General features: G+C 40.3%; 1 protein-coding gene across 2 annotated transcripts in view; it reads right to left on the minus strand.

Annotated features, from left to right (window-relative positions):
• SLIT3 (slit guidance ligand 3) overlaps positions 1-24,014 on the minus strand; it is an 801,478-nt gene that overhangs the window by 96,145 nt on the left and 681,319 nt on the right. For both annotated transcript variants that reach the window (XM_073355953.2, XM_073355954.1), the window contains 3 exons: positions 21,157-21,228; positions 12,950-13,113; positions 5,732-5,856 (listed from right to left, as the gene is read on the minus strand). In XM_073355953.2, coding sequence (XP_073212054.1) covers positions 5,732-5,856; positions 12,950-13,113; positions 21,157-21,228 — 361 coding nt within the window. The remainder of the gene's footprint in view (positions 1-5,731; positions 5,857-12,949; positions 13,114-21,156; positions 21,229-24,014) is intronic.

The following is a 24,014-nucleotide window of genomic DNA, read 5'->3' on the forward strand; positions in this document are numbered from 1 at the left end:
TAGGGCAATTTATCAAGATCTGGGGAATAGCTTCCAGATGGACAGAGCTGTTTGGTGTTGGCTGGTGAGAAGGAAGCAAGGTATTGTTATTGAATTAGCATGAATCTCTGGCGGAGAACAGCTTGATAGAAATAGAGTGCTCTCTTCATATGGTTTACATTTGGACCTGTCAAATTTTACTTTTACTCAAAAACCCACAGTGAAGATGCAGAGTTCTTTTTTACTTATCACATTTTCCCAAGTTCTCCCTGTACTAGTTATAAGTCACTATTTCTAAGCGGTCTGCTTTGCTTTAAATGCCACACCTGGGTATCAGAGGAACAGCCGTGTTAGTCTGTATTCGCAAAAAGAAAAGGAGTACAAGTACTCCTTTTCTTTTTACACCTGGGTATGTTCATTCTTTGCTATGCTTGCATGAGAGTTTGTTACTTGCAAGCTCAAAAGCAGACCAAGTTCACACAGTGAATGAAACCTGTCACCTGAGAATGTGAGTCAGAGAGGGAGAGAGAGAAGAAAAGCTAAACTTTCTATAAGATATTTAAAATAAGTCACCTCAAGAGCTTAACAAAATGGTTCTAAGTAAAGTTGATCCACTCTGAGGTCTAGTAAACACTAGAGAAGGTTTGCTGGTATACATGGATAGTTATACTGGCAAACTCTCCAAATGTGGCTGCAGCTTTGACCAGCAAAAAACCCCTGCATCTACACAAGGGCTTTTGCCAACATAAGATATGTAAAAAAACTCACCCCCCACAATAACATTATATTACCAATGAAGGTTTGTAGTATACACCCGGCCTGCCTCACACATAACTACTTCACAACATGTCTCTTCTAGCATAAGGCATACACAATATGAATGCATAAAATCTATATATACTCCAATGAACATGGATCAAAGTTATTTACTTTCATTTACATTATCTCAGCAGTCTCCTAGTCCTGCTTTCAATAATTCAGGGTTAGGTTGTTGTTTTTTTTTTACATACCAAATTCAAAATGATCACCCTGACTATTAGTATTTTATTGACACATGGAGACAAGATAGCCACAGATTTCCCTAAATTATATTAGTCAAACTTTGGTCATAAACTGCAGCTTCTGTCTGTTTTTGACACCCAAAGGAAGTCTCCAAAGTTATTTGCATATGTAAGGAGAAATGGTTCTCTCCAAGATAAACTGGGTGATAGTAAATAATATGTAAAAATAGTAAATATAAATTATATCTCTTTTTCGCAATAAGGTTTTCCTGGTTCAACATCTGATCTTGGCTTTTCTATCTTGAATCTACCAGAGCCAAGAAGCTAACATCAACCACCACCACTCTGAAGCTCACAATTTATTGTAGATCATTCCTCTCAGATTAGGTCTTCACTTACAGTGGTTTGCAGAGTACAGAGACCGCACGCCCAGCCAGCACGGCATGAGCAGTGGGTACAATAGACCAGGGAAGACTTAGCCTTCCTTGGTGCTGCTACTGACATGCCGCCGGTCACCTGGGCCGCAGTGGCCCCCCCTTGCCTGAGGCCCCCACCCCCTGCTGCTGCTGCCTGCCTGGTCTCCTCCACTCCACCTTCTCCCTCCGGAGGTCCCCGCTGCTTGCCAAGTCCCTCCTCCTTGGGGATGGGGGAGTGAGGAGGCACGTGGAGAGCCAGCGGCCGAAGGAGTGAGAAGGCTCGGCTGGGCACTGGGGCCAGCAGCTCAGGGGGAAGGGGCTTCAGGGGCGGGAGGGGCTGGCGCTGGGGCCGGCCTGGTGCTTGGGGAGCTGGCAGCAATGGGGGCCAGTGTCTCAGCTGGGGGAGGGCTTACAGTGCAGGACTACCCATACCTTACACACTGCCACAAGTCTAAATAAGATCTTACAGAGGCTCCAGTGAGATACCACTTGGAAAGATTGTTGTGAAGAGGCAGGAAAAGTCCAACTCAACTTGTTAAATAAAATTGTTTGTGACACTCAGCAAAAGCTGGTGACAAACAGACTGGTACAAACTGGATTGTTTATGTGAAAAGAACTATGATACAGGCTCTGCAAGGCTCCTGGTAGATCTATGGCTTGATATGACGACGAGCTGAAAGATTCTAGAAATGGGAGGAAACGTTTATAGCTGAAGTCCCCAAAATGTGTTTTGATTGGTTAATGTCAATAGGATTGGTTAATGTCAATAAATTGGTTAGTCTCTAAGGTGCCACAAGTACTCCTTTTCTTTTTGCGAATACAGACTAACACGGCTGTTCCTCTGAAACCTGTCAATAGGATGAGGCTGTGGTCCCTTCTTGGACATTGTGCACCTGGAAGTCATTCAGCAGGAGCAGAGAACAGTTGGACTAGAAAGAGAGAGAGTTTACCATCATGGCTCCCACCCACCTCACCTCCTGGGACCCCTCCCCCCCCCCGGATCCATTATGACACCACTGAGTCCTCAGCATCCTGAACCTGAAAGGCATCCTGAGCAGACTGGGTCAGAGACAGGAAAACGATGACACCACCACCAGCAGCAGCTTGCACTAGGGCCTAAACAGCTTCTAGAATGTGAGCCTTGGGTTTCTGCTGTCACCCGCTCCATCATGAGTTCCGTTCCTAGATCTCTCTTTTTGCCTTCCGTGTAATGAGACAGCCAGAACTGCATCTTTGTAACACTGCTCTGTGCCAGTACGGTAGCTAAAAGGGATGCCCTACATTGTCCAAAGTTGGAACAAGGTTGCCAGGCCTCACCGTGGCAGATAAGACTGTGTGCTGGGCCATGTTTCTCCAAGGTGGCAAGTAAGAGTCACCACCAGAGACAGGAGCAGTATTTTCAATCTTTGCTGTTCTTTTCTGGTCTCTTGTTTGTGAGTGTATTTGTTTTGTTTTATTTTCCAGGGAACAGGAGCAGACTTTAACAACAGCAGCAGCTCCAGACTCTCTCAATGAATACCATCTCTAATACCATCTAAAAGACTCTCAAACAAGGGGTTTCCCTTATCAAAACTCTCTAAAGTGAAAGGGAAAGGAAATACAGCAGATTGTTAAAAGGAAAGCTTTACTTAATAGTTCACGTTTCAAATGCTTTAATTGTTTTCTGTATCTTTAATAAAAAGGTTAAAAGATTTGTAACGGTGATTGTTACAGTGAGAGTCACCAGGGATAACACAAAATCCCAGATCACAACGAACTGTTCAATGTTGTAAGCGTGAACAATGATGTCATTAATATTTTATCCCTGGTGTGCCAGAGACACCACCGTTTCAACACAACAGGATAAAGCCCACGATCGATGCAACCCGCTTCTTAATCTAAAGGTGTTGCCCCATTCTTTATACTTGACAGCCCAGTCCCTGACATGTATGAACATATGATTATTTGCATTATTTAATTTTATATTGTAAACACCATAACTACTAGCACCTTACACGTTATGCTACCCTTGACAGTTCTATTAAGCTTCCAGTGATCTCAGTCGGAGCTGGGAACCTAGACGAAAGGCAGCACGTAGCTCTATCATTAACAGTGGAAGTTCTACACCAGAACGGAGGAAATGATATTGCTAAATAACTAGATTTTCCAGTACACTCTACTGGAATTGATAGTAAAGTGTTCTCTCTCTTTCTCTGATACTGCTACGTATTCTATTACAAAGGATAACAGTACTTCACATCAAAAGTATTTCACATTTTCAAATTACTGTACAAACATTAACACTCACAACTGAGTTGAATTAGTGTTATTAGACCCAATCACCAGCTCTGTACAAAATGAGTATCAATTAGTGGTTACCATATAGGAACATCTCCACTCACTTATACTGGTGGTGATACCTAACACCCACTTTTCCCCAATGTACATGACTATACAAGGTCAAGACTGAAGAATTAGGCCCATTATCCCAATTTGAAAGAAGAAGACAGTTTACATGACTTAGCCAAGGCCACACAGGGTTAGTGACAGAGTCACGATCTAATTTAGACCTAACTTATAGCCTCAGGGTATGTCTACACTACGGAATAAGGTCGAAATTATAGAAGTCGGTTTTTTAGAAATCGGTTTTATATATTCCAGTGTGTGTGTCCCCACAGAAAATGCTCTAAGTGCATTAAGTGCATTAACTCGGCGGAGTGCTTCCACAGTACCGAGGCTAGAGTCGACTTCCGGAGCATTGCACTGTGGGTAGCTATCCCACAGTTCCCGCAGTCTCCACTGCCCATTGGAATTCTGGGTTGAGATCCCATTGCTTGATGGGGCTAAAACATTGTCACGGGTTGTTCTGGGTACATATCGTCAGGCCCCCGTTCCCTCCCTCCGTGAAAGCAAGGGCAGACAATCATTTCGCACCTTTTTTCCTGAGTTACCTGTGCAGACGCCATACCACGGCAAGCATGGAGCCCGCTCAGCTCACTGTCACCGTATGTCTCCTGGGTGCTGGCAGACGTGGTACTGCATTGCTACACAGCAGCAGCAACCCATTGCCTTGTGGCAGCAGACGGTGCAATAGGACTGGTAGCCGTCATCGTCATGTCCGAGGTGCTCCTGGTCGCCTGTGTGAGGTCGATCAGGAGCACCTGGGCAGACATGGGCGCAGGGACTAAATTTGGAGTGACTTGATCAAGTCATTCTCTTTAGTCCTGAGTCAGTCCTATTGAACCATCTTATGGTGAGCAGGCAGGTGATACGGATTGCTAGCAGTCCTATTGCATCATCTTCTGCCGGGCAGGCAAGAGATGAGGATGGCTAGCAGTCCTATTGTACCATCTTCTGCCGAGCAGCCATGAGATGTGGATGGCATGCAGTCCTTCTGCACCATCTGCTGCCAGCCAAAGATGTAAAAGATAGATGGAGTGTATCCAAACAAGAAATAGACCAGATTTGTTTTGTACTCATTTGCAAACTCCCCCCGCCCCGCCCCCCGTCTAGGGGACTCATTCCTCTAGGTCACACTGCAGTCACTCACAGAGAAGGTGCAGCGAGGTAAATCTAGCCATGTATCAATCAGAGGCCAGACTAACCTCCTTGTTCCAATAAGGACAATAACTTAGGTGCACAATTTCTTATTGGAACCCTCTGTGAAGTCCTGCCTGAAATACTCCTTGATGTAAAGCCACCCCCTTTATTGATTTTAGCTCCCTGTAAGCCAACCCTGTAAGCTGTGTCGTCAGTCGCCCCTCCCTGCGTCAGAGCAACGGCAAACAATCGTGCATCTGAGTTGAGAGTGCTGTCCAGAGCAGTCACAATGGAGCATTCTGGGATAGCTCCCGGAGGCCAATACCGTCGAATTGTGTCCACAGTACCCCAAATTCGACCCGGCAAGGCCGATTTAAGTGCTTGTCAGGGGTGGAGTAAGGAAATCGATTTTAAGAGCCCTTTAAGTCGAAATAAAGGGCTTCATCGTGTGGACAGGTGCAAGTTTACATTGATTTAAAGCTGCTTAATTTGACCTAAAGTCCTAGTGTAGACCCGGGCTCAGTCTTATTCACCCAGGCCTGGCTGCTTTTTGTTTTGGTGCTGATGTTAAAAATGAAATCAACTTGCCCTTTTACATTCTCTCCAGTATATAAAACGTTTAAAGAATAAATATACACACTACATGGACTAAAAATCTGTAGCTGTGTGCATGAAAGGCACACAACCTACTTGAGCAAGGGATGCTTGAACTTCCTTGCCTGTACAATTGACTCCCCTATTGATACAACATTGAGGAAGCCAGCAGAAAGCTGAGAGTCCTGTGTGTCTTTTAAGGTAGTTCAAGTATGGTCATACCTTGAAACCAAATGGACATGTGCATCGATAGAACTCCACTGGATCATTGTTGCATGTCCCATTGTTCTTACATGGACTGGAAAGGCAAGGGTTACACTTGGACACAATGCTGATATCTACCGGTCCTGCAAAAATGAAAGTGTAGAATACAAGTGGAAAATGTGGATTGCAAAATTCATTCTTAGTTAAGGCACAAGATACTTACCAGTACTGACACTGTGTGTTTTCTGCCCCCTGCAGTAACAATAATATGTGCACTTCATGTGATAATGTTTAATCACAAAGGATTAAAGCAAATTTTAAATCCTTCAAGTGCTGGACAAATCTTAATGATATCTGGATATATGTCTAAAGAGAGAAACACCCAGCTTGCAAAAACAGACTGCAAATGTCATAAAATTTGTTTACGATCAAGATTTTTGGAAATTTCCACTTCCATCAATGCTGGAAATTCTGCAAGAGCAGCCCCTGACTGCTAATATTTTGACATTTCTAGTTTTGTGGATGAGACCAAAAGAGAAAGTGCAGATTCAGCAGCAAAAATTAAAAATGGGTACAAGAAAGTTGCACAAAGATTTGTGAAGCTCAAGAAAGGTTCAATTAGAGGTTTAGGAGACGGTTCAATGTTTCACCACCCATAGTTTTAACATGGTTTATTTTCGACTGAATTCCCTCCTGTTCTTACTGTAGAAAAAGCAATAGCCAAAACACAGATATATCTGGGAAATGCTGCAACTGTTATTGCCCTGTATAATATCACCAAACCATTTTTAAGCCATTTAATAAACTAAATAATTGGAAACAACCATTCCAAATGGGTAGGAGAGGGTGTGAACAAAAGTATCCTTGCCACTCACACCTTACATACTATTATAATAATATTTGTACAAAATACGCCTTGTGAGGCATAATTTGAAAATTAGTAACTCACTGGTCAATATCATCATGGTGAAATGTATTTAGCAACGTTACATGTAAAGTTATGAAGTCCCCCTGTACAATGTTCATAGCACATGTTTAAAACCACAGCCCTACCCAGGCAGACGTATCCTGAACGAAGATTTACCTCAATTTACATATAAGTAGTGAACAGGGTCCTTGAGACAGGAGGGAGAGGAAATGGCAGTAGAAAAAGCAAATTTGAATTTCTGCAAACAAAGATGAGGAGAAAGGACATGAAGCCTCCTTCACCATGAGACTCTATGTCACCTTCTTTACTGTGTGAATAAACTTTGCTTTGAGGTGTAACTCTCAGAAGAATCCACTTCAAAGATTATCCAATTGGACTATAAAAGAAAGGGGGCAGAAAACTGCAAGCTCTCTCTCTCTTTCACCCAGGAAGACAAAGGAACCAGCCCTTTGACTTTGGGGGTAGATCCTGATCTTAGAATTTGGTCAGCCATATTGCTGGGAACCTGTGGTACGAATTTTACCTTGAACTAACTCAAACTTGTTGTGTTCTAGCTACTAGAAAGTGTTTTATATTTATTTTTCATTATCATTTCTGACTTTAATACCCGATACTTGAATTCACTTAAAAACCCTATCCTCTTTGTTAATAAACTTGTTTTATTCTTTAATCTAAACCACTCCAGTGCTGTGTTTAAACAGAACTCTTTGATAACTCCAGGTAAAGTAGCAGACTGTTGAACATTAGATATTAAAGACCCATTATCCCTGTAAAGGGTTAAAGTGCCCAGGAGAGGGCTGTACAGTGCGGAGCACACGTTTCAGAGACTATTCAGCATTGAGAGTATGTTGGGGCCACCCTGCAGTTAGTAACCAAGGCTGGTGGGAAGTCAGAGTGTGACTGGAGTGTTGCTGACAGGCTGCTGGGCCAGAGCTACTGGGCCAGGGCTGCAGCTATACACAGGCACTCAGGCTGTGATCTGCATGCCCGCAGGCTCTTTGTGAGCGTCCCTTGTTGGGAGCGCTACACTAAAGCATTGTGAGGCATCGAGAGTTGCAAGGCAGGTGATGACACAACCCTCACTGGTTTGGATTGCACCCCAAAATGTGACAGAGTGTTTGTGGGTCAGCAGGAACCTGATCACAGCCCAGAATAGTGGAATTTGGAGACTCAAGCTGAAAGCCGAGAGCCAGATGAAAATCATTTTACACCACAATGAATACCGGCCTCCAGCTACCACTGTAGTCCAGTGATTCCCCTGTCCTTTGCACAATCATCTGCCTATATTGTCTGGCTTGCTTGCTCCTTGTAGATCCTAACTGCAGTAACTAGCTCCTGTTTGCGGAGGGAGGGGACTGCCTATGTGGGGAACGGGAGTACTGATGCTCAGGCAGAAGAGCAAGTGATTGGGTAGTGGAGGGTTTATTGCAAGGAGAAGGGATTCAGGCAAGTGTGAGGAAATGGGGGTGGCAATAAAGCTTCATGTGAACATATTGCAAATATATGGATTTAAGAATCAAAATGGTCTTGTCAATCTTTCTTAAATGTACTGCTTTGTACACAAGAAACATGACACTCGGACATGAGAGAAAGACAATAAATTGTTTTCATTCCATTACTTTTGCGCATGCAAAATCCCTGTTTTAACTCCCTAAGGCACCGAGAAAGGCTTGTGAAAAATGTAAACAAAAATAGAAACACACGAATACTTGAAACAAACACAGACGCTAGACACCACACACTCAGGCATCTACACCAAAGAGAACTTATGGCTTCCTGTGTAAACACAAAAATTACCCAAATTTAAAAACAAGTATTTGTTTACTGGACCTGAACAGGTCATCTGCAGGGCAAAGCAATCAAATTGTCAAGGAAGCTCCATCGGAGTAGTTACTGTCTGCTGTGTCCACCTCTAGCATGCAATTGAGTACTAAATCAATCAATATTATAGATCTGTTAAGATGTTAATAAAGATAGGCAAATTTGGAAATGTGAAAATAAAACTGACTTTGTAGTCACTAACTTACAAATATTAATGACTCAAATGGTTTTAAAATGTAAAAATGGTCAAAAGACGCTAATTTATTTCAAGCAGTGAAGGTCTTAAAGAACTTTATTTCCTTTAAAAGAAAATATTTCTTTTAAGTGCAAGGACTCCTCAAAAGTACCGGCGATCAGTAATAAATTTTAAATAACTTAGGACAGACCAAGCACATAAGATATGGGTGAGGAGGGTTGAAAAATATTTCACTAAAAGTTGGTAAAATCTGTTGTTCATCGGCTGAAATCATCTAGTCCACGGTGAATTTTCATCTCTGAGTTACGTCTGAGTGAAAAACATGCTTCATGTTTGAAATACTAACAGACCCTTTCACTGATGGCTCCTTTTGGGCAGTGCAAAATTGGCAGCCAGGTGAAAAAGCAATGCCCAGGAAATAGGAATTCTTTGCTGTGATTGACTGTATTAGCATTCCATCATAAAATAGTGACAAACACCTTCCTTTTGGCAGATCTGTATATGACAAATGTGTCACAACTAAAGAGAAGAAATAAGTGATGAGCAAGACAGAAGAAAACTGACTTTGTGGGCTTACATTTTAGGAAACTGTCCAGTAATTCAGTAATTCACTATCCAGTAATATAAAAATCTATTATAGGGTTTGCTTCTGACCTAGCAAACCTTAGCCGAGATATTGACTGACCAAATCATTATTAATATTTATTATTTACATAGCACCAACAGGGAGCAAAGGGCTTAACAGATATGTACATTGACAAGGACTCTGCCACAAAGAGCCCTCAATCTAAGAGGCAAATGCTGATGCCCTTACTCACTTGGTTACTATGCAAGTAGTGTCACTGAAGTTACTGAATTACTAGTAAAGTTAGGTGCTATTTAGTCTGAATAAGAGTATTGAACCTGGCCCTACACAAAACACTACCCAGGAAAAGGGCCCACAAAGAAAGGAAGAAGGAAGAAGACTTTTCTCCGCCTTTTCTGCATTTGTGTGTTTTATATCTAATCCATTCCTGTCCTGCTTTTTTTTCACTTTTTTCCTATTTGCTGTAAAGTCTAGATACAACAGCTTGCCTGATTTCAGCAGAAGAGGTTAGCTTGAATGGCTGTAGTTATGTCCGTGGGTTTTTTCACCTTTATGTGCTACTCCTCTGTTGCTTCTCCCAAAAGTGAGATTAGCTATTTGGGAAAAACGAGGTGGCCCAGGAGGCAGCATGGGTTATACTATACACTATATATATATATATATATATAGTGACAGGTTCGGGCTGGATGGCTACAGGAGGGTGATAGAAGGCAGATATATTAGCCCCAGGTTAAGTAGGTCCCTTTTCCCTGGGTAAGGTAACAGGGAAGGTTCCAGTACAATCAGGAACTTTCTGGAAACAATTAAGGCAGAGAGGCTGATTAGAACACCTGCAGCCAATCAAGAAGCTGCTAGAATCAATTAAGGAAGGCTAATCAGGGCACCTGGGTTTAAAAAGGAGCTCACTTCAGTTTGTGGCGCATGCGAGAAGCTGGGAGCAAGAGGTGCAAGAAGCTGAGAGTGACAAGGCTTACTACTGGGAGACTGAGAAGTACGAGCATTATCAGACACCAGGAAGGAGGTCCTGTGGTGAGAATAAAGAAGGTGTTGGGAGGATGCCATGGGGAAGTAGCCCAGGGAGTTGTAGCTATCACGCAGCTGTTACAGGAGCCACTGTAGACAGCTGCAATCCACAGGGCCCTGGGCTGGAACCTGGAGTAGAGGGTGGGCCCGCATTCCTCCCATCCCCCCAACTCCCTACTTGATACTGGAGGAGTTGAACTGGACCGTGGGTTCCTCCAGAGGGGAAGGTCTCTGGCCTGTTCCCCGATCCACTAGGTGGATCAGCAGAGACTGCGGGAATTGTTCTTCTTCCTCTCCCCATGCTGGCCAGTGATGAGGCTAACTGAGTAAATGGCAGATTTGAGCCACAGAAGTGGCCAAAGTGAGGGCTGCCGTGAACCTCTGAGGCGAGAAAATCCGCCAATAAGCACAGGACCCACCAAGGCAGAGGAGGAGCTTTGTCACTATATATATATATATATATAGCTATACACACACACACACACGCACACAGTACATCCCTATGGCATTGATCAAAGCCAATCAATGAAGGAGCTAATCAGAGCTCCGGCACTTAAGTAGCCTATTTCTTTGCCCTTGGGGGTTTGATTTATAAACCATGTAGCAAAAATGTTCGCAGTCTAGTGCAGTCCTTTCCAATAGTGCTGCAGACAAGGAGGACAATGTAATAAAACACAGAGCTGAGTCTGAACTACTTGGGCCTCAAGTCCGGTCCTGTTTGCACTGTTCTGAGACAAGACGTGAACATTTGGCTTTTAGTCCAAACATTGGGTTAAACCACAATTTTGACAAAAGACACATTAATTTAGAAAGTCCTGCGTGTCATTGTTCAGCCTTGTCGTGCTGTGACCGACAGGAATATGGCAATAATGAGGGGAAGGTAGTGGGCTAGAATGAAGAGATTGTTTTTATTAGGATTTAATTGCAATTGATTGTGGAGCTCCACTGACTTTACTGGGGCTCTGCACAGGTGAAGGACAGAATTCACACACAGGCAATTGCAGGATCGGGGTGTGAGTGTGCGTATGGGGGTGACAGATTGCTCTGATAAGTTAATAAGTCTTGTACATTTGTTTTGAGTGAGGGGGAGGAACACAGTGGGAGGAATCCGGAAACTCTCTCCATTCTAAGCCAGCACACCAGCGGCTCTATTTGTCCACAGACTGCTGCTTGGTTCATGTGGTGGGTGACCTCAGGAGAATGCTTCAAGGAGAATCAGGCAAAGCAATTTCCAAATATGAGTGTTTCAAGAATAAAAAGTTAGCTACTTTTTTTGCTGCATCATATTTCAAAAATAGCTTCATCTACAAATGCCACATTTGTTTTCTTCATTTTTCCTTGTGAAAGTTAGCACATTGTTGGGTGTTTATTTAGGATTATTTGTAACTCTCAGCAGTGAAATTATAAACTCAGCAAAGAGCAGAGAGGTCTGATTATGATTTGCTGTCTTAAAGCTATCATCACTTTTAAAATAACTGAATTTGAATGTTCTAGTTATTAAAAATGAAGATGGAAGGTCAAAAAAGTCAGCTCTGGTTTGGGAAACAACCTTAACTTTAGCCCATTGTCAACACTCGTCCTCTATTCAGCAATCAGTTTAATCCCAGCTGCTATACAATCATCCCGCTAAGCCAGTGACATTATTATAATTTATTATTACATATAAGTGTACATGGCACTTCATAGATAAATAACAAGATGATGTAATTTCCCCTTAATTTCCAACCACAGACCCTCTTCTCTATTACCTTAAATAGTAAATCCACTTCTTCACACTTCTGTCTTCACATATAGGCTAGCAACCCAAACATACATTTCACATTCCAAAAACAATTTTGACAGCAAAAAACACAAACATATCCCCTTTATTTGTCCACAATTTCATTAAGTCAGAAAGCCCACTCATTCTCATTCTACCTCCATATTATATACCTCACTATAACTCCTCAATCAGTTTCTCCTCATATAGCTCTTATATCCAGTCATATACCTGCATCCTCTCCTGATCTTGCAACATAAAATACATCTAATACACCCAGTTACTGATCTAGAGTTGGTAGGACTTAGGGTTGGAGTTCAAGTTGTTTGTGGATCTTCAGTACAAATGTCCTTATCAAAACATATTTGCTTTCCACCTGCAACTTCTTTCCTACAGCTTTCAAACTTATTTTTATAACTATAACATTCTAATTTTTTAAAAAATGTAGAATTACTTACTGCATAAACTTTCTCTTACCCAAGTTTTTTTGGGTCTGGAAATAAATTATTTGATTAATTATCCCTAAAATGACATTCCATACAGTAATTTACAATTATATTATCTGATGTAATGACAGTGTTGCTGACTCATGTGAGATTTGGTGCTTCCCTTAAAGCCCCAACTGCCAGAGCTAAGTGATTGCATGAGAATATCAGCTTTCACTGTAAACAATGATATTTCTAGCCCTTCTGTGAGTGGAGAAAAGTTTGAAAACATGTCCCAAGTGGTCTTCAATAGCTCAGAAACCACAAGGCAAAAAAAAAAAAAAAAAGAAAGAGAGAGAGCCCTAAATTCGTTTTAATATCTCACGATTGTTGAAGCTGTGGGTTGGCGATATTCTACCAATAAAGCTGTTTACACAAGATAAGCAATGACACTCAATCAAATGGTTTACAGACCTCAGCCAAACAGCTTGCTCCTACCTTTGCACTGGAAGTGATGGGTTGGTGTTGTGAGCAGCAGTCTGTCTGCCATGTCCTCTGGCCCACTGCAGCGTGCAATCCCTGGCTCTTTGTACCCTGCCTTCACCCATTCCGAAAGCCAGCGCAGACTGCAGTCACAGTTCAAGGGGTTGGTACCTAGAGCCCTGGTGATGTAAAACAATGAACTAGTTCCTTTGCTTGGAAGCAAAAATAGCCCCTCTGCCCCAAATGGCACATTTTACCCAACTCTCCACATTAAACTTTCCAAATAACTGGAAAACTTGATTCCAAAGAGCTGGAAAGAAAATCCTTCAATATTTAACAGAATTTCAATGTCTGATGTCTCCAAACAGCCCTTTGAAGATGTTTTTGGGCAAAAGTCATAATGGTAGATTAGAATTCAGCATAAAGTGGGCCATCAGATTTTCATTCTCACCTCACTGCTCCATTTGTGTTCATTCCAAGGCTTTGTCTACACTATGCACCTTTTAGCAACATGGCTGTGTCACTAAAAGGTGTGCAGTGTAGCCACTGTTTGTAGACAGGAGAGCGCTCTCCTGCCGACAAAGCTACCACTGCTCATTGAGGCTGGATATTTTGTCTCTCCTGCCGACAAAGCGCTGTTCACACCAGCGCTTTTTGTCAGCAAAACTTTTGTCATTCGGGGGGTGTGTGTTTTTTTCACACCCCTGAACAACAAAAGTTTTGTCATTCAGTTTCCAGTGTAGACAAAACTCAAGTCTCAGTCATGAGCCTTTTATCTTCCGCTATCCCTAGAACACTGACCCCATGCCTCTCTGACTGAACATTCTCTCCCTGGCTCCTTCCTTAAGGCTAACCTCATCCAACAATCCTTCTCACACCTTTCTTCTCATCATTACTAAGCAGAGTTGAATAACTTACTACCGATCATTTATTCAAGAAATTTAGCCCATTTCCACTTGAGCGATATCTATACACACAGTTTCTCTAAATTTATTATTTTAACCTGACAAAATTCAGGTGTTGTTTGTTTTCTTGTTTAAACTCTATGGCCTGAATGATAATATTCCATGTTGAGCTGTCTTGCTTAGTTATCATTTCAAAGACACTTTTTTTTTTATAGAAGTAACCCCACTGCAGGCAGTTGCACTACACTCATGAATAAGAGTTTGCAGTTGCTTGTTAATTGTGAAGACACATTTTCTACCTCAGAAACAGTCATCTAAATAACAAGGAAAACAGTTCAGGTCTTTTGCAGTTTCCACAGTATGCATCCGATGAAGTGAGCTGTAGCTCACGAAAGCTTATGCTCAAATAAATTGGTTAGTCTCTAAGGTGTCACAAGTACTCCTTTTCTTTTTGCAAATACAGACTAACACGGCTGTTACTCTGAAAACAGTTCAGGATAGGGTGAGTGAGTGAATTATTGATGGATATCAGCAAATAATGTAACGATTCTGTAAATGATTATTTCAATTTTTAAATGCATCTGCTTTAGTCATGGTCATGCCCATTTTTGTTTGCTTAATGAAAAAACAAGTTTTACTGGCAAAAGTTAGCAGGTGACAACTTTCAATGTCACATGCACAAATTTTTGCAGAAACCAAGTTTTAATGTTGAACGTCTAGGTATTCTTGGGGAAATGCTTATGTGCTGAGCCAATCAGGGGACAGCAAGAACACGAGGTGAGCTGTCTGATCGAAACAACGAATTTCAATTGGACTTAAGCACAAACTTGAGAACTCTTCCTGGAAAGGGCTATTTTATGAATTAGGGTCTAAAGTTGTAAAATGCATTAATGAAAGACCTCTCTTTTTTTTTTTTAAACCAAGTTTTGGTTTGTATTTTTAAAACTGTAGAGATGGGTAATATCAGGCATGTGAGTTGTTACATTTCCATTTTTCAAACTACCATGAAATGCACAAAAAATAAGTAGCAGATTTCCTGTTCAATAATGAAAGTGAAATACAATCTAAATCTGCTAAAAGTAACTTTTTACATAAAAATCTTTAAGATTTGAATTGGAGATATTCAGGCAACAAGCTGAAAGAAGGAATAGCATCTCCACATGAGAGAGACAACCATTCTCCTGAACATTTTCTAAAAGGATGTCTGTTTTTCTTTGGCTTACTTTTTAATAAAAATATATAGTGAATTTATTGCTTTTTCTTTTTTTTAAAAAAGAGGGACTGGATAGCCCTCACAGACCATGCATTAATGAGGGTTCGACAAAACTCTGGGATTGCACTCATCTTTTGAAACATGACATTGCTTTCATTCCAGCCAGCAAACAGTTCCTATTAAGTTTGTGTGTGGTAGTCCGGTGATGCGAACAGCACACATGAGAAAACTGGGACTAGCTTGAGACACTCAAACCTACTTTAAGGCTGTAATCCAAGTCACACTTTAATAAAGATTCCCAGACTTGGATGGTTAGTGAAATAACCCACTGTGCCTCAGAGGCTGCTATATTTGTGAGTGTTACAGTTATTTATGGATTGCTGCCAACTATATTTAAAACATCATTGTTGGAGTTTGGAGACCAGAGTTCTGTTTCCAACTCTCTCACTGATTCATTGTGTGACCCTGGGCAAGTCACTTAACTTCTGTGTCTCAGATTTGTAGTTTTTTTTAAAACAGGGAGTTCAACCAAATATATTTCCCCTTGGCCTGGGATAAATCCCATGTAGCAGAGATGCATGTACTTGCAACCACAAGATAGGAGAATCTATTGGTTTGTTTTCCCATTTAATCAGAACTGTTTTCTTATAACCAAGGAAGGAGGCAGCACTTTCAGGGAAACAAATTTATATTAAGCTGCACTTTGCTGGACATATTTATATTTTGCTCCTGTAAAAAACAAGATAAACCAAACCAACAACCTAGAATAACAGTGTGTTCAGTTTGGCTAATTTGTAGAGTGGTTCAGGTCTTGTGCTAGGCTAAACCAGTGGCTCTTAACCTTTCCTGTACCCCTTTCAGGAGTACGATTTGTCTTGCATACCTTAAGTTTCACCTCACTTAAAAACTAGTCGCTTACAAAACCAGACCTAAAAATAAAAAAGTGTCACAACAAACTATTACTATTACTGAAAACTGCTGCTTTTCTCATTTTTACCATATAATTATAAAATTATAAAATAAATCAATTGGAATCGTGTGTGTGTGTGTGTATGTGCCTTTGTGTGAAATTTTAGTTTGTACTGACTTCACTAGTGCTTTTTATGTAGCCTGTTGTAAAACTAGGCAAATATCTAGATGAGGTGATGTACCCTCTGAGACTTCTGCACACCCATTGAGAATCACTATGCAAGGGTATACTCCCCTCAGACATTTTTTTTAAAAAATACTAGTTGTTTAGGACAATCTGATTCAAACCAAAGGCAAAACACTGTTTCTTTAGAAAGACATTAGGGATAGGTCATCTCTGGCCAGGATGATTTAGGGATAACTCCACCAGAGACAGGGAAATCACCCCAACTCATCCTTCGATTTGCTAGCAGAGTTTTAACGAGAGGCTGTCCCGTAAGTTGCTGTGAGTCCCATCCAAAATACCACTGTGTGAAGTGTGAAATAAATGTAACCTATTTTTCCATTTCAATGAGGCTGCAGCACAAACAAAAGAAATGCATCCATGTTGGAGGTAAGACCCACATGAAACAGATGCAATGGCATCAAGCCAGGCCATTGAGCCTATGTACCTCACAATTAGGAGCAGGAGGAAGGAAAGAAAACAAAATCCTGCAAAGACTGGGGTTTTCAAAGAAGCCTAACAGTGGTAGGTGCTCAACTCCCATTTAGCGGGAATTGTCTGTCCAACTCTCCTAAGCTCCTGGAAATCCCAGCCAAAATGTGAGCGCTTGACCAAAGGCAGTTTAAAAAAATCAGCTTTGAAGAAACACACATTAGAAGTCTATGGAGTTACTTTTTTGAAAACAATGTAGGGTTTTAGCCATGTAACTCTCTTATTTTAATAGACTAAAACACTGTAAACTGATCTGGGCATTTAAACGTATCAGAATCTACAGAGGTTTTGACTTGGAAAGAATTATTACAGCATTGATGCAAATTGCTTTTTGAATTTTAGCTTTACCCCATGAATCAGACTACAAATCATTTTTAAAAATAATGTTTTGAACTCAAGCTTCTTTTGGATAAAAACGTTCAGACAGGATATTAAGAAAGGAAACCCCACTAAATTTGTTGATACATTTCTATGGGAGTGACTAATGAAACAATTGTGCCCTAGACAGACTCAACTGTAGAGTTCATGGGTTCAATCCTAGCCAGGGCTCATTCATCAAAATTAAATGTGTACAGCAGCAATGCCTGAAAACCCCCAAATCCAGCCCCTTTTGTAGCTCTATTGCTTACAATGGAAAAACTCCAGGGATGACCCTTTGACCCCCTCTGCAATGAGTTGGCCCACTTGTGCAAGGCTAAACAAAACCCTACATTTCAAAGTTCGTCTAGAAATTACAGTTAACCATTTAGCACTGGACAAACCCCAACACACACAAGGTGAGAGGGAAATCACAAAATGAACATTGAAACATCCAGGTTAATCAATCTCTCTAATGCAGCTTGAAGATGAATCTGCTATATAAATGCTAGGAATAATTTTGTTCCATAAGATGTATAAATTAAGAAGTGTATTTTTTACTTTCCACTAATTTTTATGTACCACAGCATGCTTGCTTCCACTCACTTCTCCTTTTATTTCTTTGGTCAATATAGCAAAACAATTCCTGGAGGTTAATCATCTCATACTGCTATGAAACACTAAAGGTCTTTGCAACGAAGAGCAGATTTTTTCCTCTCTCAGACTTAAGTATTTCTCATTGAAGGGCAATTAAAATAACTATAGGTGAGATGAACTAGAGATAGAGAGCACTGTGGAGGGCATAGTTTATTTTTATAAGTATCTAACATGAGCTTGAGTAAACAAGAGATGAATCAACAGGGACATGAATCTGAGCTGTTTAGGTACAGAATATATGTCTCTCAGACATATTTTTAATAATGTGTCCTTTACCATGCTTTTGATAAACTATCTGGGTCAAGACCTCTCCAGGCAGTGGTAACTGGTAGTCCACTGGGTCAGGTAGTTTTGGATGTGGGTAGCATGCACAGGCACTGAATGAATTCATGGGAGATCTCAAGCTTGCTTTGTCAACTTTAAGGCTGCTCCTACCTTATCAAATTTAGAGCCTTTTTTTAAGCACTAGTATAGGAATTAGCGTAGATAAAGCTCAGACATTTTTATCATGGTGTCAGAAAAAAACTAAATTTACTAGTGAAGACAAGCCTCAGTTGGAGAGTATTCAGGATCGTTACAGTATACAGGCACAGATTCTGTACAAAAAGAGTATGTGTATTCCATAGATAAACCATCTTATCTCTCTCTATATATACACATACACCTTTCAAAAAGCTACTTTAAAAGAATGTTATGTTTGCAAAGCAATTTTGGTGAAAATCTTTCCCCATGATTTGAGCAGCTTTGGAAAGTAGAATAGAGTAGGCTAGACCTGAGTTTTTAAATTTCCAATTTCAAACCATATTACAGCTGCAGCAAAAGGCTTTGACCAAAAAAAAAGAAAAATTTTGTCTACACTAGAGAACCGAACCTTTGCAATTTACAATGGTCCATTTGAGCCATCGTAACTTGTAACAATGCTGCGTGTCCACACTAACCGTTCTGGCTAGGCTAAACCTGTTCAACTTTTTAACATTCAGCATCTCCTCCCACCCTAGGAATACCATTATAAGTTCCACTATTTACTATGGATTCACACTGCCAGCAGAGAAAGTGTTTCTCACATGTAAAATTGTGTTCACTCACCAGATATATGAAATTGATGCACGGCACTTTTTTGTTCCATTTATCTGAAAATGCCACAGCTACAGACTCTCTCAGAGATATGTGAATCCCAGAGAGATCTGTCAGTGTTCATAAAACACATTATTTTAAATTGCTCGTGGCATTATTGGTGAACTCAATTTCTTCAACTGTGTCAAAGACACTGGTCCTCCTAGAATTATAGAAGGCAAATGTTTCTTTAAAGAAACAGCCAAGAACAATTGCACGGTAGAACTTAATTGTTCCCTGAGCAAATTATACCCTAGACAGGTCTTAATTATTTTATGGATGCTACTTATTACCATTCATTTGAGCTTTGTGTACTTTACACTGTCAGCAGCACATACTTATAAACAGAGGGGCTACATTGACTGTGCTGGGCCAAAGGGGATTTTATGACTCTCTAGGGTGAACAGTTTACCTAAGAAAGCTGTGCCTGCACTTAATGTAACGTAAACTCTGAAGAAAACCCAAACAAATGGCACATGACATGTTTATCATTTCAGTTCTAAATATACCCTTAGAGGCCAGCTTCCCCTGTTTGGAAGGTGTCACTGAATTTCCAAGTAGAGACAAAGGAATTTGGTACAATGACCCTGAATTCATCCCCAGACAATGCATAGAATGAATTTACTATACTATGAACACAGCATAGAATACATTTTGTGTATAACAGATATTTGTACTTAAACATTTTATCTATCTTAGGTACAGGCTAAAGTTTGAGATTTGGATCTGAAGCTGAATTAGGGTTAAAGCTCAGGTTCAAATTCATGTAAAATTGTGTTGAAATCCCTTGAATTGTTCATAAAAGATTTTGTCCCAAATAGTAACACTTAGTAAGTATCACTATCTCTTATTTTGTAAGGGGAAACTGAGGCATAACAATGTTAAGTGACTTCTCCCACAGAAACCTCGAAACTGGGACTAGGATCCAGGTCTAGAACCGAGCAAACATTTAATGTTTTGGTTCATTGGTAGCTCTGGAAAAAAAAGTCAATTTTTTTGTTGTTGTTTCGGGTTCAATAAAACATTCATTTCAAGTTGGAACTTAATTCAAATAAAATAAAATTGAAGGAAATTTTGAAACAAAACATTTTTGAAGGCATTATTGTTTAAAATAAAAAAAATTGAAACATTTCATTTTAAAAAGATCAGAACAAAGCATTTCAATCTTTTTGGATTCTTTTTTCCCTGATCAAAACAATTTGGCAAATTTATCACAAATTTGCAAAATGTTTCTATCAATGTGAATATGCATTTTAAATATTGCCCAGGTCTCCTGACTGCCAGGACATGCCAGTCTGATGCCTTATTCATTGGACCATGCTACCTCCCATCCTGAATAATGGAAATTTCAAGAAATCTGTTTTTGCAAACTATTTGAACACCCAAGTCACAACTGGATCTGAACTCTGGATTTGGCCTGAAACCAAATCATAGGAAAAACAACAAGATGTCCTTGTGGCACCTTAGAGACTAACAAATTTATTTGGGCATAAGCTTTCGTGGGCTAGGACCCACTTAATCAGATGCATATATTTTCCACTCCATGCATCTGATGAAATGGGTTCTAGGACTCCTCGTTGTTTTTGCTGATACAGACTAACATGGCTACCAGTCTGAAACAAACCATAGAAGTAAGTTTAGAGCCTGACAAATCAAAAGTAAAAGATGACAGATTAAAGTTTACCAATTTGGGTCCATCTCTAGGTGAGTGACTGGTCCAAAGCCATTAAGGAGGGAAGAAAGTGAGGAAAAAACTAAAATAAACATTTGGATTTTCTTCTCACTTGAAAAGAGCAAATATATTTCATATATATGGATAGTGTGTCATTTTTAGAACATATTTTATATGTATGTTTGGAATGAAATACACAAAAAGTTCACTTTCATTATTAGTATATGTGAATTTTTAGTTCATGTACAAGATACTATATTGACAAAATCCAGTATGTAAAACATGAGATATCTATTATGCACAGAATCCACATATAAGTTACTTAATGTTTTGGTGGGTGGCTTCCTGTCTCATGCTCAGGCTTCTGTACCATCATGCTCTCTAAATTTCACATGCAAAGTACTAGATGCTGGGTCTTAGCACAAATGCCATAAAAGAGGAAATCTTCATATTATTCATTCAATTGTTTTTCCTAAGAAAATGTTTTGAGAATAAATAACAAGTAGTCCAAGCATTTATTTGATTTAATTTGAACAGAAAATGTCTGAATAAAGACAGTAAAATGCAGAGAGAAAATGGACACAAATCAGAAAAGCTTAGAAACTAGATTAGTAGCATAATCTACATTGTGTTAGTAAAATAACACAGTTAAAAACATTAATTCAGAGCAAGGGTACTTACAGATGTGAAAGGGACACAAGGTCATTAAAAGACCCTTCGGGAACACTGGAAATATCATTACCATGAAGAGTTCTAGAGCAGGGAAAGAACAATAAGACATTAGAACACTGTATTGTCATGCTCCACCCCAAATTTTGAACAAATAGTTACTTTTAGAACCAATATTTAACTGTCCCCACTGTAGAAACTCTACTAGCTTCATAACCCACCGAAGTCAGAGCTTTGTTATTTGTACTTTTACACAAAGATTTTATAAATAATGTTATCTTCTGTTAAAATGTTAATAACTTTTAATCAAAGGAAAAGAGGGAATATGAAAGATGAAATTAAACACTGACTACAGCGGAACATCAGAAGGGAGCGAGGGTCCATGTGATAGATATATTTGTAGGATCAGGGCCCACATTCCCACATCAGTAGCAGAGTATACCAATATGCAGTGACAGACACATTTGCACTTCCAGACAAAATACTTGGAAATCAGTTCTTTGAAGAGCCTGTCCACCTTCCTAGTATGAACAGAGTATAAGCACAGTCTTTACTGGAAGGATTCTAAATGTTTCTCAGATCATTTGAAAAAGTATTTTATTCCCCACCTCTTCCAAGAACTGTATTATTTTTATTTATATGGATGTCTGGAAGAATTTTTCTGATAAATTGTGGAACATGCTATTTGAAAGGTGCTACAATAAAGGTAAGTCCTTACTCTAAATATATGCAGTTTGTATTGCAATAGTAATCAAACGCCACAATCTGGATTGAGGGATCATAGTGCTGTACAAACAAACAAAAATGCATTTCTTGCACCAAAGAGCTTACAATCAAATTGAAAGAGGTGGCCCAAAAAGTGCGTGCATCAGACTATGGGAAGGAATACAAGAAGAATCATACTGGGTCAGAACAAAGGTCCATCTAGCCCAGTATCCTGCCTTCTAACAGTGGCAGTGCCAGATGCTTCAGAGGGAATGAACAGAACAGCACAATTTACTGAGTGATCCATCTCGTCGTCTAGTCCCAGCTTCTGCCAGTCAGAGGTTTAGGTATATCCGGCACATGTGGTTGTATCCCTGACCATCTTGGTTAATAGTGATTGATGGACCTATCCACCATGAACTTATCTAATTCTTTTTTGGCCTTCACAACATCCCCTGGCAATGAGTTCCACCGGCTGACTGTGCGTTGTGTGAAGAAGTACTTCCTTATGTTTGTTTTAAATCTGCTGCCTATTAATTTCATTGGGTGACAACTTGGTTCTTGTATTATGTGAAGGAGTAAATAACACTTCCCTATTCATTTTCTCCATACCATTCATGATTTGATAGACCTCCATCATATCCCCCCCTTGGTCATCTCTTTTCTAAGCTGAACAGTCCCCGTCTTTAAAACTCTCCTCACATGGGACCTGTTCCATACCCCTAATAATTTTTGTTGCCCTTGTCTGTAGTTTTTCCAATTCTAATATATCTTTTTTAAGATGGGGCGACCAGAACAGCACACAGTATTCAAAGTGTGGGCATATCATGTACTTATATAGTGGCATTCCCAATGTACGCACATTGGAGCTGAGGCCAAACTGACCATTGAATGACACGCACCTCCCTGCACCATTGAGAATTTGGGCTTTATTGGTCCTAACCAAGCCATGGACTATGCTATATTTTCAACTACTGGCACACTAACATTTCACATATATTCAGATATCGAGATTCTAAAAAGTAATCACGGCAGAAATGGAGGGAGAACACACCAGATCTTGTAAATCTTTTCTAACCAAGAGTCAGCAAGATATTGTGCAAAGAGGGAGGAGGGGTGAAGAGGGCATCTGAGCATCTTAAAACAATATTTTATTTATTTTGCAGTTCTATTGTGGCCCGTATCAGTTAAAGAAAGTACGGTAGCTAGTCCAGAATATTTATGAACCCCTTCCTTGATGACAGGAAGAGCTGTATCTGCCTTTCACAGATGTCAAAGACAGTGATGTGCTAAGCTGCAGCAGCAGCACGCAGAATAGAAAACTGGTGTGTGTATATTTTATAATCCTTTTATGAGAGTCATTTCTTCTCTAATTTATTCTGGTATTTACGGTATGCAATGACCACCTCCTACTATTTCCTCCGGTGGCTTTGTAGAGACTCACAATGTTGCAGATGAACTTGAGCTGTAATATTTATCACTTAAAAATTATCTAGGCTCCTAAATAGAAGCCAGTTATTCTCATTTAAAACAAAAGACATCTCTGGGGCTGAGTCGTCCTTCTATGTCATGTCCTTTCCCGTGTAGTAGTCCCACTGCAATACTCACTAGAATTTACACTAGTGAATTACACCTTTACAGTGTTACCTTCCCAGTGCACACACAGCTGAGCTGAAGCCAAACTGACTATTGAATGACACGCACCTCCCTGAACCAGTGAGGTCCCTGGCACTGCAGTGGACATTAGGGCTCAGTGAGGGCAAAGAGTGTAATTGCTATTGTCCTTCCTCAGGGTGTACATGGACAAGGAGAAGCTTTAGTTCCGACCTTGTTACCTTGCTGAGATTTGCAACAGAGAAGTCATCCATGTATGGGGATGTAGATTTCCTGGACATGCATTCTCTGCTGCTTTGGGCACCAGTACCCCCAAAGCCTTGTTTTCTCAGTGTTCTGACCCTGAAGCATCCTATTAAGTGTTTGACCCATCAAAAATAACTCGTGGCACTGACAACTTGAGCTGAATCTTCAAGCAATCCACCTCAGCAGGAAGGAGGAGCAGTCCAACACAATATCTCCAGACAGAGGACACTTACTACAAAACCAAAAACAAGTAACTCATTGGGCCTTACCCAGCAGCCCATACAGAGGAAATATTATTATTGGTA

The sequence above is a fragment of the Lepidochelys kempii genome, chromosome 8 (genome assembly GCF_965140285.1).
Source record: "Lepidochelys kempii isolate rLepKem1 chromosome 8, rLepKem1.hap1, whole genome shotgun sequence".
NCBI classification, from domain to species: Eukaryota; Metazoa; Chordata; order Testudines; family Cheloniidae; genus Lepidochelys; species Lepidochelys kempii.